Source organism: Eptatretus burgeri, unplaced genomic scaffold (assembly GCF_056783735.1).
Source record: "Eptatretus burgeri isolate ZD-2024b unplaced genomic scaffold, Ebu_testis_v1 Ebu_testis_scaffold_911, whole genome shotgun sequence".
Lineage (NCBI taxonomy): Eukaryota > Metazoa > Chordata > Myxini > Myxiniformes > Myxinidae > Eptatretus > Eptatretus burgeri.
In genome coordinates, this window is record NW_028222860.1 from 6,651 (window position 1) to 25,000 (window position 18,350).

General features: G+C 47.4%; 1 protein-coding gene across 1 annotated transcript; it reads left to right on the forward strand.

Annotated features, from left to right (window-relative positions):
- The first annotated feature begins 5,245 nt into the window (after positions 1-5,245).
- On the forward strand, positions 5,246-18,340 carry LOC147007003 (SWI/SNF-related matrix-associated actin-dependent regulator of chromatin subfamily A containing DEAD/H box 1-like). Its single transcript, XM_085867656.1, has 15 exons — positions 5,246-5,254; positions 5,347-5,473; positions 5,737-5,814; positions 8,901-8,971; positions 9,167-9,353; positions 9,946-10,098; positions 10,615-10,693; positions 10,778-11,127; positions 12,365-12,588; positions 13,421-13,511; positions 14,181-14,280; positions 14,748-14,807; positions 15,173-15,248; positions 15,957-16,092; positions 18,152-18,340. The coding sequence occupies exons 3-15, from the start codon at positions 5,776-5,778 to the stop codon at positions 18,305-18,307; spliced, it is 1,722 nt and encodes a 573-aa protein (XP_085723782.1). The 5' UTR covers positions 5,246-5,254; positions 5,347-5,473; positions 5,737-5,775; the 3' UTR covers positions 18,308-18,340.
- The last annotated feature ends 10 nt before the right edge of the window (positions 18,341-18,350 follow it).

An 18,350-nucleotide genomic window follows, 5' to 3' on the forward strand; every position in this document is an offset into this window, starting at 1 on the left:
TTGGAACCACCATTTTAGATTGGAGACACCATTTTAAATTGGAGCCACCATTTTAGATTGGAACCACCATTTTAGATTGGAGACACCATCTTCGATTGGAACCACTATCTTAGATTGATGAAATCATTTTAGATTGGAGACACCATTTTTGATTGAAGCCACCATTTTAGATTGAAGCCACCATTTTAGATTGAAGCCACCATTTTAGATTGGAGCCACTATCTTAGATTGATGAAATCATTTTCGATTGGAGACACCATTTTAGATTGGAGCCACTATCTTAGATTGATGAAATCATTTTCGATTGAAGCCACCATTTTAGATTGGAGCCACTATCTTAGATTGATGAAATCATTTTCGATTGAAGCCACCATTTTAGATTGGAGACACCATTTTCGATTGAAGCCACCATCTTAGATTGAAGCCACCATTTTAGATTGAAGCCACCATTTTAGATTGGAGCCACTATCTTAGATTGATGAAATCATTTTAGATTGGAACCACCATTTTAGATTGGGGCCACTATCTTAGAGTGATGAAATCATTTTAGATTGGAGACACCATTTTAGATTGAAGCCACCATCTTAGATTGATGCCACCATTTTAGATTCAAGCCACCATTTTAGATTGGAGCCACTATCTTAGATTGATGAAATCATTTTAGATTGGAACCACCATTTTAGATTGGAGCCACTATCTTAGATTGATGAAATCATTTTAGATTGGAGACACCATTTTCGATTGAAGCCACCATCTTAGATTGAAGCCACCATTTTAGATTGAAGCCACCATCTTAGATTGAAGCCACCATTTTAGATTGAAGCCACCATTTTAGATTGGAGACACCATTTTCGATTGAAGCCACCATCTTAGATTGAAGCCACCATTTTAGATTGAAGCCACCATTTTAGATTGGAGCCACTATCTTAGATTGATGAAATCATTTTAGATTGGAGACACCATTTTAGATTGAAGCCACCATTTTAGATTGGAGCCACTATCTTAGATTGATGAAATCATTTTAGATTGGAACCACCATTTTAGATTGGCGCCACCATTTTAGATTGGAGCCACCATCTTAGATTGGAGACACCATTTTAGATTGGAGACACCATTTTAAATTGAAGCCACCATCTTCGATTAAAGCCACCATTTTAGATTGGAGCCACCATTTTAGATTGAAGCCACCATTTTAGATTGGATCCACCATTTCAGATTGGATCCACCATCTTAGATTGGAACCACCATTTTAGATTGGAGACACCATTTTCGATTGGAGACAACATTTTAGATTGAAGCCACCATTTTAGATTGAAGCCACCATTTTAGATTGAAGCCACCATCTTAGATTGAAGCCACCATTTTAGATTGAAGCCACCATTTTAGATTGGATCCACCATTTCAGATTGGATCCACCATCTTAGATTAGAACCACCATTTTAGATTGGAGACACCATTTTCGATTGGAGACAACATTTTAGATTGAAGCCACCATCTTAGATTGAAGCCACCATCTTAGATTGAAGCCACCATTTTAGATTGGATCCACCATTTCAGATTGGATCCACCATCTTAGATTAGAACCACCATTTTAGATTGGAGACACCATTTTCGATTGGAGACAACATTTTAGATTGAAGCCACCATTTTAGATTGAAGCCACCATCTTAGATTGAAGCCACCATTTTAGATTGGATCCACCATTTTAGATTGAAGCCACTATTTTAGATTGGAGACACCATTTTAGATTGGATCCACCATCTTAGATTGGAGACACCATTTTAGATTAGATCCACCATCTTAGATTGGAGACACGATTTTAGATTGGATCCACCATTTTAGATTGGAACCACTATCTTAGATTGGAGACACCATCTTAGATTGGAGCCAGCATTTTAGATTGGAGCCACCATGTTAGATTGGAACCACCATTTTAGATTGGAGCCACCATTTTAGATTGGGGCCACCACCTTAGATTGGATCCACCATGTTATAATATTATATAATGAGTTTGTGATGATTTAACATCAGTTTAGTGAAACGATCACACCTCGTGTAATAATCGCGTTGTCACTGTGTCCGACACTCTCATGTTGAGTTTACAGACAACACTTCCACCGGTTTGTCCCCTCTCGGTTTTCATTAAATAAACTTGTTGTGCACGATCGACAAGGTGTTCGCGTCCGTCCGATCGAACCGTCCGTCACAGGACATCGACATGTCTACCGACATCGACGTCGGCGAAGCAAAAGGTTCTCGACCAACACTCAAAGGGCTCTTTGATGTTTGCTCAGAACGATGGAAATTACCTTCGCAAACTTTGTTGCGAATTTTATGTTTTGATCACTGTGTATTTATTTATTTATTTATTTATGTGTGTTTGTTTGTTTTTTTGTTATTCGCATAACTCCAAAAGTATTGAACTGAATAGCAGCAAATTTGGTGGGATGATTGGTTATTATCCGAGGACCATTTTATTAGATTTTGGGAACGATCGGGTCAAAGGTCAAGGTCATGAAAAGGTCAAAGTCGTCTTTTTACCATAGGCGGTCAATTTGTATCCAAATTTCATGCAACTAATGCCAGAAAGTTCAGAATCCAATGCCCCATCTTGTGATATGTGACATGACACAATGACGTAATAACCCTTATTAGCAGTTGGGAGTCAAAGGTCAGGGGGGGGGGGTCACGACATTGCAAAATGTGCGGTTTTAGTCATAACACGGTCAATTTTTATCTGATTTGCATGAAACCAACACCAAAATGTTGACTGTTCTGTTCCCCACACTCTAATACCAATTACAAAATTAAGAGTACAAAGGTCAAGGTCGAGGTCCTGAAAAGGTCAAAATCGTAATTTTTGTACAATGAATGTTTGTTTGTTCACAATAAATAACTTGTTTAGATAAACTGAAACTCATGTGTGCTAAATGCCCTGTCGGAGTGGTGACCTCTCTAGAATTGTTCTGTCGGAGTGGTGACCTCTCCAGGATTGTTCTGTCGGAGTGGTGACCTCTCCAGGATTGTTCTGTCGGAGTGGTGACCTCTCCAGGATTGTTCTATTGGAGTGGTGACCTCTCCAGGATTGTTCTGTCGGAGTGGAGACCTCTCCAGGATTGTTCTGTCGGAGAGGTGACTCCTCCAGGATTGCTCTGTCGGAGTGGTGAACTCTCGAGGATTGTTCTGTCAGAGTGGTGAACTCTCTAGGATTGTTCTGTCGGAGTGGTGACCTCTCCAGGATTGTTCTGTCGGAGTGGTGACCTCTCTAGGATTGTTCTGTCGGAGTGGTGACCTCTCAAGGATTGTTCTGTCGGAGTGGTGACCTCTCCAGGATTGTTCTGTCGGAGTGGTGAACTCTCGAGGATTGTTCTGTCGGAGTGGTGAACTCTCTTGGATTGTTCTGTCGGAGTGGTGACCTCTCCAGGATTGTTCTGTCGGAGCGGTGACCTCTCTAGGATTGTTCTGTCGGAGTGGTGACCTCTCCAGGGTTGTTCTGTCGGAGTGGTGATCTCTCCACGATTGTTCTGTCGAAGCGGTGACCTCTCCAGTATTGTTCTGTCAGAGTGGTGACCTCTCCAGGATTGTTCTGTCAGAGAGGTGACCTCTCCAGGATTGTTCTGTCGGAGCGGTGACCTCTCCAGGATTGTTCTGTCGGAGCGGTGACCTTTCCAGAATTGTTCTGTCGGAGTGGTGACCTCTCCAGGATTGTTCTGTCGGAGTGGTGACCTCTCCAGGATTGTTCTGTCGGAGTGGTGACCTCTCCAGGACTGTTCTGTCGGAGTGGTGACCTCTCCAGGATTGTTCTGTCGGAGTGGTGATCTCTCCAGGATTGTTCTATGGGAGTGGTGACTTCTCCAGGATTGTTCTGTCGGAGCGGTGACCTCTCCAGGATTGTTCTGTCGGAGCGGTGACCTCTCCAGGATTGTTCTGTCGGAGTGGTGCCTCTCCAGGATTGTTCTGTCGGAGTGGTGACCTCTCCAGGATTGTTCTGTCGGAGTGGTGACCTCTCCAGGATTGTTCTGTGGGAGTGTCGACCTCTCCAGGATTGTTCTATCGGAGTGGTGACCTCTCCAGGATTGTTCTGTCGGAGTGGTGACCTCTCCAGGATTGTTCTGTCGGAGTGGTGACCTCTCCAGGATTGTTCTGTCGGAGTGGTGGCCTCTCCAGGATTGTTCTGTCGGAGTGGTGACCTCTCCAGGATTGTTGTGTCGGAGTGGTGACCTCTCCAGGATTGTTCTGTCGGAGTGTTGGCCTCTCCAGGATTGTTCTATCGGAGTGGTGACCTCTCCAGGATTGTTCTATCGGAGTGGTGACCTCTCCAGGATTGTTCTGTCTGAGTGGAGACCTCTCCAGGATTGTTCTGTTGGAGTGGTGACCTCTCCAGGATTGTTCTGTTGGAGTGGTGACCTCTCCAGGATTGTTTTGTCGGAGTGGCGACCTCTTCTGAACTTGAGAGGAATCCTTTGTGGTTAAGACACTTGCGGTTGGTTTGTGGGAATAATTGGACTCAGCTGCCTCTGGTTGAGATACGTGCTGGGCGTTTAACTTACACTTACGAGGCACGCACACACTTTCATGAGGGTCGCGGTCGGACTACAATGGCGACAGGTCCCACCAATTGTTTGTTCGCGTCGGCACAGCATCTTTCTTCCCCGTGACCATCGTCCGATGCTGCTTGCAGACCATATGCCTGTGGGACATCGGGACGGCGTCGCGAGAAGACAAGATCGTGGACCGGAAAACCGTCTTCACGGGACACGTGGCGATTGTCGAGGATGTCAGTTGGCATCCCGAACACGAATGTTTGTTTGGTTGTTGCTGATGATCATAAGTTGATGATGTGAGAATCTGGATTTTGCTCTTGCTTTGTCATTTCAGTTCTCAGTGAGATTCTGTTTTGCTGGAGGTCAGGAAGCTGTTTCTGGGTTAGAGGGTGTCGATCGTGACGGAACCTTGCCTCCGTGTACCCACAGATAAGTCGTGGACCCTTGAGGGAATTTGTTTGATGTTTTGTGTGACGTTGATGACAAAGATAACACGCTGAGGGTGAGAAATCCTGATGACGTGAGAAGTACGTGTGGGATCTTTGTGAAGGGGTTTGACGATGTGCTTCTGCCGTTTGATGTAGCGTGCTGTGCTTGATGCTTGGAAATGTGGAACCAACGCTTGAGCTGCCACCGATACCCTGGACCTGTTGCTCCAACCCTTGTTGCTCGTGCATTGATCTCTCAGGTTGAGATTCACCTTTACAGAGGTAGTTGTCCAGCTACTGCGGAATAGACCACCTGGATAGCTCCCTCGTCGTTTTGTCCCTTCCGACACATTGCCTTTTTTTACCTTCTGCAGCTGGGACACTCGCTCCAAGGACATCTCGAAGCCGAACCATTCTTTGGAAGCTCACGCAGCCGAGGTCAACTGCCTTTCCTTCAATCCCTACAGCGGGTTCGTCTTGGTCACAGGCTCTTCTGACCAGGTGGGTTTTAACCTGGCCACGTCGACTTCGTGGAAAACAGCAATGTTGGTTGATTTACCGGGGATAACGCACACCGACATGGTGCTTACCAATTTAACGTGGAACAAAACCCACGCCCAGGTTACCACCTTGATCGCCAAACAATGCTGTCACTGATAATCTGATTATCTTGTCGATAGTCCACCTGTGGCCACCATTAATTGGTTTTTGACCATCCCATTCCCACGCCCGCTCCTCGCCGACCATTCCTGTGCCATACGCAGACGGTCGCTCTCTGGGATCTGAGAAACCTGAGCCTGAAGATGCATTCCTTTGAGTCTCACCTGGACGACGTGTTCCAGGTAATCCGTCGAGCAGCGGCACGACACCCGCGTACAGAACACCACCACACGTAGATTGTATGGATCGTGAATGTGGAGCAAGTGCAGTTAAGATTCGAGCACCACCGGTATGTTGGTTCACCAAAGAGTGGTGGTCAAATGGGGGGGTGAAGGGGGTCAAAAAGTTTTTCCCCGTTTGGGACGGAAAAACTCTGCTCACTCACTGTAAGGACATAAAATTGTGATTGGTGATCTTTCAATGTTCACTTTACATTAAATTGATAAGTAAGCTGTGACCACGTGTCTTCTTCTGGATGCAACACAAGGCTGTGGGGTAGTGTCATTGGCTGATATCAATGTCCTCTCTCGTTAAGAGTAGGAATTTGGAATTTGTTCAGAATGGCAGCAATCACGTGACCATCGGTGTGTTTTATATATACATATATATATATATATATATATATATATATATATATATATATATATATATATATATATATATATACATATATATTAATTGAAAACTTGTTTCACAGGCAGAATGATTCATGGATGTGTGTGCCGTCCCTCGGATGGAACTTAAACGGGAGGTCCTGGTGACCAGAATTAGTCGGTCGACGTTCAACATCCACGGTGTCCTTTGTGAAGAGAAGGCAAGCCATCACCGGCATCATGGCCAAATTACGAAATCCTACCATAACCTCCACAGGGGCACCACATCTGCGGCACAGCCACGTTCTCAGCCAATGATGCTACCCCGCAGCCTTTTGAGACGTATGAAAGAAGAACAGCAGCTGTAAATGGAAGTCGTTGACCTTTTTCAGGGGATATCTCCGTCTCATTCAAAAGGTCAACAGAATCAGAAAAATAAATAATTATTTTTCGATCTGATTATATTGATTTGTGAGTAATAAACAAAGACCTGAACGTGGTTTTTAATTGTAATAATATTTTGAGGTATTACAGTTAAAAAAAAAAAACGCAAACCCGTCCGTCAGGTGCCGCCCCGAAAAATGACGGGTAAACTTCAATGACGTCATCGAGGGAAAGATCGTCAGCACGTAAATGGACATTGTGTGAACAACTCGCTTCACACTCGTGACAAAGTGAATTTGAAGAAGAATTTTCTGATTTCAGAAATCCCTCGATAACGATGACGGTCAAAATCATGATGTGGATTGGAGATGTTGTCAGACCACATGGGAATGAACACCAAGTTGGCATGACGTCATGGGAGAGGTGGGGACAGTCAGGACATGACGTCATGGGAGGGGCGGGGACAGTCGGGACATGACGTCATGGGAGGGGCGGGGACAGTCGGGACATGACGTCATGGGAGGGTCGGGGACAGTCGCGCGATGTTTTTGGGGGGGCGGAGCCAATCTAGCGTGAAAGCACCACGTGGACCATTTCTGATGGTGGAGAATCTGGATTTACTGGGGTAGACTAAACTCGTGCAACTACAGGGGATGCCTCTGTCACGGTGTTTTTACCCCCAACGTAAAGAGGCCAAATCATCCCCCTCCTCCCCATGAGCCGGATTCGTCAGGATCAAACACACGTACGAAATACGTCAGGTAAATAAATAATAATAAGGGTGAGCGAGGTTTGGAAAACGTGTTTGTGAAACTAGAAAACGGAAGGTGAGGAGATTGTGGTGAGGATGACGTCGTTTACATCGCCCAATCCCACAAAGGGAATCAGGTCGCGCAACGGTTCGGTGACGTCACTGCCGATCACGCTGAACATGCGCGAGTTCTTGGAAGCCGATTCGTGTAGTTATTTCCTCAGTTTGCTCTCCTGCCGATCACGTTGAACATGCGCGAGTTCTTGGAAGCCGATTCGTGTGAAGGTTCTTTCACTCAGTTCGTTCTTTGCCGATCTGTAACCCTCACCCCCTCACCCCCCGGTCCTCCACCCCCCTCACCCATCACCACAACAAATTTTCTGCTGCGGTGGTTGAGTTGAGGGACGAAGCGCGAACTTTCGAAAACCGTTTCATCTCCGGAGGTAAAATTGCGTCCAGGCCCGAGGCCTTCAGTGTGACATGTCGAATGAGGTGGTTGAAGTGACCGCATGTCGGCGGGTCTGCGCCTTGTGTAACCTTCCACGAGCGCGCTGGGCTATCGTGTGGACCTTCTCGGAGCCCGTGTGCCGAGGCTGTGTGAACTATGAGGGTGTGGACCGGGTCGAGGTCACGCTGAGGATGGCGCGGAGGGCCAAGCAATTAGAGTTCAACCAATCCCATGGGGTGGAACCTCTTCTCGACCGTTCAGTGAGGTGTGAGGGGCCGCCCATGGTGAGGCACGAGGGTCCAAACACGGGATGGACGGTCTCGGTGCCCCCACCAAGAGCGATGCTACCCAGTCCGATCCCGTCCCGCCCGGTGAGTGGACCTCCCTCATCGACCGAGCCTGCGATCTCCATGTGCCCCGGAGGGGTTGGCAACCTGGCTGCAGCCTTGACCGGTGTGCCACCGTCCGGTGCGGTGCTCGATGCGGTGACGGAGACGCGCGAGGTTCATCCCGACGGACACGACCCCAGGCAACGTGACGTGGACACCCCGGCAGAGCCGTCGGACGGTCCACACAGCGTCGCACAAGGGTGGACGGGGTGTCCGAAGGCCTCACTCGCGGCGTTGTCCGACAACACATCGTTAGACGCGCATTCGGGACACGGCCCGGCAGAGCCGCATCGTCGCGTGGTGGAGTTGGGTGCGCACGGAGGGGTCGGCATGGAGGTCGACGAGCCCGGTTTGTTGTTGGTGTCTGCAGCGGGGTCAGAAGGTCAAATATCGAAAAATACAATTACGGGCACATTTGAAAACATTACTACATGAAACTTTGTGTTTGTAACAAACATTTGGGGGGGACGCACGAAATACGTCACGATTTTACACTCGAACCCTGGTTCATGCACGAGGGATGGGGACTCAGGGTCACAGAGGTCAAAATGGGGGAGGAAAAAAACCTCAAAATTTGATATTGGGTCATTCCTTGCGGAGTTTATTTGCCATCTTTCAACTTCGGTTTGGATGGGAAGCGCAAGGTATTGTGGGAATTAATTTGTGTTTTAAATTCTGTTTTAACAGTTTTGTGTCTTTTCAGGAAATCAAGGTTCACAAGAGTGTACCTCCTGGTCTCCGATGCCAGCCTGCAAACGGGCACGACCACCACAGGTCCAACCTCCTCGTCGGTTAACATAAATAAATAATTGTGGATCGGTGTAACACTTCTGTGTTACGTGGTGGGTTATTTCAGATAGTGCGAGTTTAGAGGAAGTTACACATCTTCACAATCACTACCTCTCCCTCCCCACCTTGACTCTCTCTCCCCCTCCCACCTTTCTCGGCTTCACGCTGTGGAAAACCAAGGCATTTCGGATCATTGGTATCTCCCGCCATGAGGCTGAGTCTTTGGGCATCTCACTCTCTCACCGCAGGCTGGTCGGTGGTCTTTCTGTCTTCTACCGTCTCCTCTCCGGTCTCGCCTCTCCTCTCTGCGATTTGTCCCCACCAAATTTCCGCAGGGCGCTCAAGGTCCGCCAACAACCCCCTTCTGGTAAAACTACCAACATCACGAATCACTGCTCACCTTCACTCTTTCATTCCTCTTTTTTCCTGCCTTTGGAATAAACTCCCTCACTCTGTTCAATCCCATTCTTCCCTCCAGGCCTTCAAAACAGCTGTTCACCACCACCTCTTATCATCCCCCATCCAAATCCTTGATCTTTTCTACCACCGTTAATCCACCCCAAACCCACCTCCTTCCCTGCTTTCCCTCCTGAAAGTCCCTGTAATGTCCATCTTGTGTTCCCCATGTTCCCCACCTCATCCCTCTCCCTTCCACAGATCTCCTAAAGTCCCTGTTCCCCCCTGTTTTGTCCCTCCCACTCCCGCCCCTCTTGTCTTATGCCCCCTCGCTGTGCGTTGTGTGTTAGCTCTCATACGAGCCTCGACAAGGTATACAAAAAAATCGATACCTCTCATCCTTGTCAGCCTCCTCCACGGTTATATCAGAACGATCTGATTCGTCACACGGTTACGGATTGTTTAACCTCAATATGGAGCCGATCTAAAACTTCGTAACGCTATTATTATTAATTTTTTTGAGTAATTTGCCAAGCTGTTGGCAAGTTTTTCCTTTCAATCAGAACGACAGTGAAGTCGATGGTGCACGTCGCAGATCCTCACGCTTCCCATCTCAAGCTGTCTGTCTGTCTGTCCATCTGCCCATCCATGATGCCATCTCTTCCTCAACGGTTGTGCAGAAATTCACCAAATTTGGTCGTTATGATCACCACCTGGTAAGAAGATGCTACAGCAGGATCATTTTCACGCACAACCACTGGGGTGGAGTCAAAAGGTGTAGGTCATGGTGTTCCATCATTCAAAACTTTCAGGCAACACTTGGGGAAAATAAATAATGACCGACGCCCTCACTGCTTCCCGCCAAAACGATGACAAATGTGTCAGATATAAATGCCGCACCCTGTATGTGCAATCAACATTGGGGGACCCATTAAGCATGTCATGGCTTCTTCAGGGATTTCACCCCCGGTCGGTGCCCCAGCAGGTTCAGAGTCACAAGGATCAAAACGGGGGGAAAAATTTTTAACTCAAAATTTGACGTTGGGTCATTCCTGGTGGAACTTTTCGCCATCTTTCAACTTTGCTTTCGGTGTGAAGAGTGGGGATTTGCGATGGCGCGCCATCGACCTCAACTCTCGTTCAAATTTGTGACCTTTTGATGTGTTCGCCCCCTCGGTGAAACGTTCGGTGTTTGAACCAAACCCTGGTCGTCATTGTGGTTCGTGTTGCAGGTTGTGAATTTGGACACGTGCGATGAAGACAAGATGCCGGAGGTTACATCACCCGACTCGGGCTGCAGGAGGAAGGATGGTATGTTTGGTGGGATTGTGAAATGGGAATTCCGCAGGAAACGGAATCGTCGGATCACAAGTGTGATTTGTACCGTGTGCGCAGAAACGACGTGGGTGGCTTTGGCTCAACGAGCAAGAGAGAAGCTCTCGAAATTTGACTTCAGCCTCGCAAGCCCTTCTACCGTGAATCGAGGCGTTGGCGACTTTCAACGAGATCCTCAGTCAACAGCCGCTCCGTCTAGCCCCACTCGGTTGGGTCAACAGGAAGACCGGAAGGAGGTTGACAAAAATGGAACGCAAGGTCATGGTGACTATGTGTGTCAAACACCATCAAACGTGTTGCAATTCATTGCTTCTGCTTCTTTGGAGGACCTCTGTTTGCTACCGCATGTCACCAGGGAAGTGGCTCCGAAGATCGTTGCCCTGAAGCCATTTTGTCGCCATGAAGACCTGGTAATGCATCGCACGGATTCATATCCCGTGGCACAAAGCTCGTTTTGAATCATGAGTTCCCTCACAAGGAACTTCGAGGCACGAAAACCTCATGAGGCCTCATCGAAGCCTGTGCTGTGGTTTGTTTGTCCGTGCCCAAACCTTTTTTAAATGCTGAGCGTCAAGCAAGTAAGCAGCGCGTACAATTTTTGAAGCCTTGGGGATTACTCGGTTGGGGTTTGAACCGCCCACCTCCCAGACTCCCTCCCAGAGTGGACCCTCTTGACCGTTAACACCACCGAGGCCGGTTTTCACCACGCTTTTTGAAGAAAAAACACGGGGGATGTTGTAATCTCTTCTGTCTGTCTGTCTGTCCGTCCGTCACACTATCTCCTCTTAAACGGTTGTGCAGAAATTCAGCAAACTTGGTCGTTATGGAACCACATGGCAAGGAAGTTCAAGACTGATATCATTTTGGCCCCGCCCCCTGGGGCCAGGTCAAAAGGTCACTTACCAAAGGAGAAGGGCACTCGGTAAGGCGCATAGCTCCGCCAGGCTGATTAGTTTACGTTTTATATCTCACTGATAGGCCGGATCTGGAATCGGACCTGAACTAAAATTTAATGAGCTTGTTCTTGTCACCTGACCAACTCACCCACTTTTTGAGATATCCCGCTGGATTGTCGTTTTTGGCCCGATCACTCAACGGTGATGAATCACTTTAAACAATTCTCAGATCCAGATCCGGATTCGGATCTTCCCCCAAAATCGAATCATTTCGCCCGCGTCACATACCCAAGCTCTCCATCAAATTTCGTCCGAATCCGTCCACAACGTTTTGAGATATTTTGTTCGCAAAGAAACAGACAGACAGACAGACAGGGGTGAAAAGATCACCTCCGTCCACCTTCGGTGGCGGAGCTGAATATGCAATTAACGAGCACGTTGTTAAATATTTTTTATTTAAATGGCATTCTGCATATGTAATCAACATTGGGGGATTCATGAAATATGTAACGATTTTTTGGGGTTTAACCCCTGGTTCACGCCTCATGGGATGGGGACTTTGGGTCACGGGGTCAAAATTTAAAAAAACAAACAAACAAACAAAAAGTTTCCATGAACTCCTTGATTACAAGTTAGTTGTTGCATTTGGCTCTGGACGATATCATGGTAAATTATGAATTAATGAAATTGATAATATTGTCTCCCTTTTCCCTCCCGTCCTTCCCCTCCCCACACTTCCACGACCCTTCAGAAACAGGCACTGCACCATCTCCGTTTGCCCGTGGCGACTGTGCTCGATGGCGTTCGCCAGCTGCTTGCTGAGAGAAAAGCCCTTAACAATGCTTTGGCTAATTGTGCTGCCATCGCCAGGACGACAAGAGGCCTTGTCAGTGGGTTATTGAAGAATAACCAGACGCTGGTCGATGATGTGGAATCCGAAGGATTACTCCAACAGCCCAAATTGTTGAACACAAAGTGAGAATGAAGAGAATTGGAAGAATCATGTTGCTTTCTCAAAAAGCTGTTCTGATTATTATTATTATTATTATTATTATTATTATTATTATTATTATTATTACGAGCAGACTACCCGCCCTTCGATGTTGTTCCAAGCTTGCTCAAGGTTCTTCCGACGTATACCTTGATTTGGGTGGTGTATAGGTAACTGACAGCTGTGTGTAGGCAAAAAAACAAAACCCAGGTTACACACGTACTGCTTCCCTCCCTGCACTGGAAATCGAGGGCACAGGAACACTGCACGATAAATGGTGGAGCCTTGTAATACCCTCCACCACCTTGAGGGGGCGCTACACGACACACATTTACATGGACACCTTGCATCCCCCCCTGCCCTCTCCTCCAAGACCACCGGCGAAGATAAAAACACAGCCACACATTAACTGGGGTCATACTGATCCGATACAGCAAGTTGTAACTTTGTTGTTGTAAGTTGCAGCAAGTATGGATGTTACGTGCCCAGACTTTTGGAGGTAGAAGCACGACGAACAAACACCCATCCGTGAATTCCAGGACGGATTCACTGGCAGAGCACCCCCGACGGGCGATCTTGTTCCATCCGGACAACATTCTTTTGACACGTCCCCTTTAGCTGGGCAGTGTATAAGCAACAGACCGTTGCTTCGTTCGCTCCCAAAAATGCACCAATTACCTGGGCTACCTCGATGAAGCAAAAACACGCGTATTCCGAGCACGTGTCATACCGATTCGTACAGCCCGGTCGGTCGTGTTTGTGTCCAAGCTGATGGTTGGTCACGTGGTGTTTCACAGGACGTTCTTTGTTTTGCAGGTTGCGGATGAAGCCGTACCAATTGTTGGGATTGAACTGGCTTTGCTTACTTCACAAGCAAGACGTTAACGGCATCCTGGGCGATGAAATGGTGAGAGAGTACGAGATGGGATGGTTTGGGGGAGGGGGGGTAGAGATCCACGAAGAGACGACACAACTTGCTTTTGAAGTCACACGAGTGTCATGAAGAAATGGATGCGTGGTGTTGATGTTGTTGTTGTATTGTTGTCACAATTGGCTAACGATGTGTGAAGTCTTGAACAGTTTGTTCGTTTCCTTTGACCCTTGACGTGCGGCGCGTGCGGAAATGTCCATCGGAACCTTGGGGACGACACGTCTTGAGCCGTGAAATTGAGATTCCCTCAATGTTTTGGTCTTCAAAGAGCAGGTGTCACCCGGGAAGGAAAGGGCGAAGTAGTTCGACAGTTTCAGTTTCACATTTTGGGAGAAATTTATTGGGAAGGACCGAAGGTGTTCAGCTGTCTCGCCGTTGAAGGTGGCCGGAGCAGTGTGTCCGTTGGTCTGTCTGCCAGTAGGATGTCTCAAACAGTTACGGACGGATTCGGACGAAACTTGGTGGACAGGATGGCTGTGTGACAAGTTGGTTCAGGATCTGGATGCAGGATCCGGCCTGTAGGTGGGATAAATAACGTCAATTGTTCAGTCTGGCCGAGGTAGGCAATCTACTGAGTGTCGTTCAAGTTGTTGTTGTTGTTGTTGTTGATCGTCTGCAGTGGTGTGGTGGTTGTGTGTATTGCAGGGCCTCGGTAAGACTGTGCAGGCCATCGCATTCCTGGCACATCTGATTGAGGAGAGGGAGGAAGGTCCTCATTTGGTGGTGGTCACGGCATCAACACTCGGTACAGTTTCCTCAAACAGCAAACTGAAATGCAAACACAACTTCAGGGGAAATAAATAAATTATGGGACTCACGGGATTTGTAAATCTACTCCGGAAGTGACTGCACACGTACATTTGGTGCTGATGGGGGGAAGAGAGAAGAGCAAAGAGAGCAGATAGGTTGAGGGAATGAGGTGGGAGGAAAAAGAGGGACACCGTGGTTTGAGATTGTGTGAGGAGGGACATCAATAAGTTGGGGATGGTTGGAGAGTGGAGAGAGTTGGCTGAGGACAGCAGGAAGTGGATGAGTATGGGAGTCAAGGCAAGGCAGAAGCTCTGGTAACATTGGACCTCACCTCTTATAAAGGGAGAAGAAGAAGAAGATAACCAGCTCACGCCATCCTTTTATTTAATTTAATCTTTAAACCCCCACTCTCATGTTGCCTTTCTCAAGCCACGCCCAATTTTACCCACCCTACCGTTGCAGCCAACTGGCGCCGGGAATTCAGTTCTTGGAGCACAGAGCTGGAAATCTTTGTTTACTATGGTGAGTCAAATTCATGGATTCCTGTGAATATTTCACGTGACTTGTTGCTTTCATCTTCCCAGGTATCAAGGTAAACATTGCTCTCGTTCATCTCACCTTAGCCAACCGATGTAACTCCCCTCTGAGTCTCCGAAGAGTTTGCTTTCGTTGTCTGTTCGTTATTTCTCGTGTTTTTCAATTCCTCCAAGCTGCCATGTGCGATGGAATCTGTTTCATTTTTTGTTTTTTTCCCCACCAAATCTGCTCCATTTGTAACTGATGATGTCATTTTGGTTTTTGTACAAGTGCTCTCTTGTAACTTCACCTTTGAGCTTCGCTCTGAAGGTTTGCGAGCATTCGATGCACCAGTTGGATTTTTGTCACAGGGAGCCAGCCCGAACGGCGAGTGCTGCGTCATTGTATTCTCAACAAAACTGAAAAACCTGACGTCATCCTCACCACGTATGTCCTTTCACCTTTTGTTGCTTTCTCCACGAATGCTCTGGACGTTTGGTTGCCTTGTTGTGGACGTTGTTGTTGTGGTTGATTAGGAATCTGTGCAATCTTTTGGAGTTCGAACAAGAATCTCTGCCAGTAAGAATTGTCCAAGAATCCAAATAAGAGCTGTTTGGGCAACGCGTGTTGTCCCACGTACCCACTAGACATAATGGAAGGGCTAACTGAACGATTACTAATGAAATAACTGTCTCGTGACCGCTATATGTTGGGTGCCATTGCCTCGGGGGAGTGCCGGCTTCGCAGAGCCGTAACAGCATATAGCTGTTCGACTAGCCATGGGGAATGTCGTTTCAAATTTCGTTTTGTTGTTTCAATGGAGTCCCAGCCTGGTGGCCGGACTGTGGGGGGGTCATCGATAATGTTCAGACGGCGAGATTGATCTGTGGGGAATCGTTTTGTCCAAAGACCGTGCTTTCAGGGACCAACAGGAAGAAAATCGGAGTCGATCAGAGGTTGTGTTACTTTGGCCAGCGTCATGATGAGACTCGAGACACGTTGGCGTTCACCTCTTGAATACAGTCAGTCGTGTGAAAGATGATGTGAATCGGCGGTTCTGTACCGAATAGCACTCGAAGTTAAGATGTTGCGGAAGCTTTTATGTAGCCTCATACAATTGGTCCTGCCCTCTCTCTCTCTCTTCACTCTTTGCAGATACCAGTGTGTCATCGGAACAAAAGGAGATCGAGGCTTCTTTCGAAAGCTCAGTTTGGGTTGTGCAGTGTTTGATGAGGGCCACGTCCTGAAGAGTATGTCCACGCAACGCTACCCGCAGCTCATGGCTCTTCAGGTTTGTGTGGTGCATGTGGTGTTGGAAAACATTTTATTCGGAAATACACCCGGCACCCGGTAGAACGCATTCCTCTTCCAGGCGGAACAGTTTACGACATTTTGTATCTCGCTGATAGGCTGGATCTGGATCCGGACCCGAACCAAAGTCTCATCGGCTTGTTCTTGTCACCTAACCAACATGTCCACCTTGTTTTGTTATAACTCGTCCAAAACTTTTTGAGGTATGCTTTTTAATCTCAAACCATGGCCAAGCCATGCCAAAGACTTTAAAAATAGGGGCAATACCCCTGGGTGCTCACCTGGAAGCAGGTGGATAACCCACAAAATATGTAACGGAGAAGAAAGTAAACACCTGTGGATATATAAATATTTTTTTAATATCGTGAACAAACTCTGGTCCATCACGGGTGAGGAAGGTTGTGGTCAAGTTTCATCGAAATTGTGTGTGTAGTTTCAGAGAAGAAAGCAAATACATATTTGGGGGGGGGCAGATTCCCCTTCGGACCCGATTTTTTTTCAATGCCGTGAACAAACTTTGGCACATACTGGGTGACGAAGATTTTTTTTTTGTATACCATGTCGAGGCTCGTGTAAGAGCGAACACAGATAACATATAACAAGGCAGGAGGCAAGAGGAGTGGGAGGGGAAAGCACAAAACAGAGTGGAACAGAGACATTAGGAGATCTGTGGAAGGGAGAGGGATGGGGCAGGGTACACGGGGTAAACAAGATGGACACTGCAGGGACTTTGAGGAAGGAAAGCAGGGAATTTGAGGGAGGTGGGTTTGGGGTGGATTAACGGTGGTAGAAAAGATCAAGGATTTGGATGGGGGATGATAAGAGGTGGTGGTGAACAGCTGTTTTGAAGACCTGGAGGGAAGAGTGGGATTGAAGAGAGTGTGAAAGTTTGTTTCAAAGGCGGGAAAAACTGGGAATGAAAGAGTGAAGGTGAGAATTGAGTCTTGATTTTTGGTAGTTTCACCAGAAGGGGGTTTTTGGCGGGCCTTTAATGCCCTACAGAAATATAGAGGGGGCGGGGGGGTCAGAGCACAGACAGAGCAAGGGGGGGGCAAGGCCGGAGAGGAGATGGTAGAGGACAGAAAGACCACCAACCTGCCTGTGGTGAGAGAGAGTGAGAGACCCAAAGACTCAGCTTCATCGCGGGAGATACCAATGATCCTCGAGTCTTGGTTTCCACAGCGTGAAGCCAAGCGAGGTGTGAGGCAGGAGCACCACCACCCCAGAGGGAAGAGCAGTACTCCATCAGGCTGCAGATGAAAGCTCTGTAAGCGGTTAGAAGCTCAGGTGTGCCAAGGAAGGACTTTGCACGACGTTGGATTCCCAGTCAGCGGCTGCCTTTGGAGGCCAGCTTGGAGATGTGGTTTCCCCAGGAAAGATCGTGGCAGATAGTGAGGCAAAAAAGCTTGAATGAAAGGACCTCTTCATGGGGATTGTTGAGAAAGTAGACGAGGGGTGGTGCAGGGGGTTCCAGACGGTCCTTTCGGAGAGACATGGTGAGATTTGTCACGGTCGAAAGACATGTTCGAAGAGTTTGAGCAGTTTGTAATTTTATCCAGGTCTGTAGAAAGTGAAGAGGCCACTGCCTGCCGATCAGAGTGATGATAGATGGTTCGTCAGAGGGTGGTGTTATCAGAAAAGAGGTAAAGAGGATTTCCAAAGAGTCAGAGAGATCATTGATGAAAATCAGAAAAAGTACAAAGCCAATTTCAGCTTTCATGTGGAGGGCAGCAGGTTTTCCTCTCGGATTTTTCTGTGTTTTGCTCCATCCATTTTCCCTTCTATCCTGACAAGTGCCCCAGTCCCTGCTGATGAGAAACATCCCCACAACATGATGCTGCCACCACCATGCTTCACAGTAGGGATAGTGTTCTTTGGGTGATGTGCTCTGTTGGGTTTGCACCAAACATAATGATTGTCTTGACTGTCCTCCAAGTCCCAGAGATATTCAAGGCCTTTGAATTATTTTTCACCATGGTAAAATAACATGGTTATCTTGTTGCTATTAAAACGCGCTGCTCCATTTGCTGTGAACCTAGGCGAGATGGAAGTTGCTGCTTACGGGAACTCCGGTGCAGAACAACCTTCTGGAGATTCTTTCGTTGCTGCGTTTCATCATGCCAACGGTCTTCAGCGGTCCAAATCTCACCCGAGGGTTTCAGAAGGTGATTTTATCATGTAAAAGGCTGCAGTGAATAAGTGAAGTGTTCTTGGAAGAAAGGTGCGAACATTACCGGA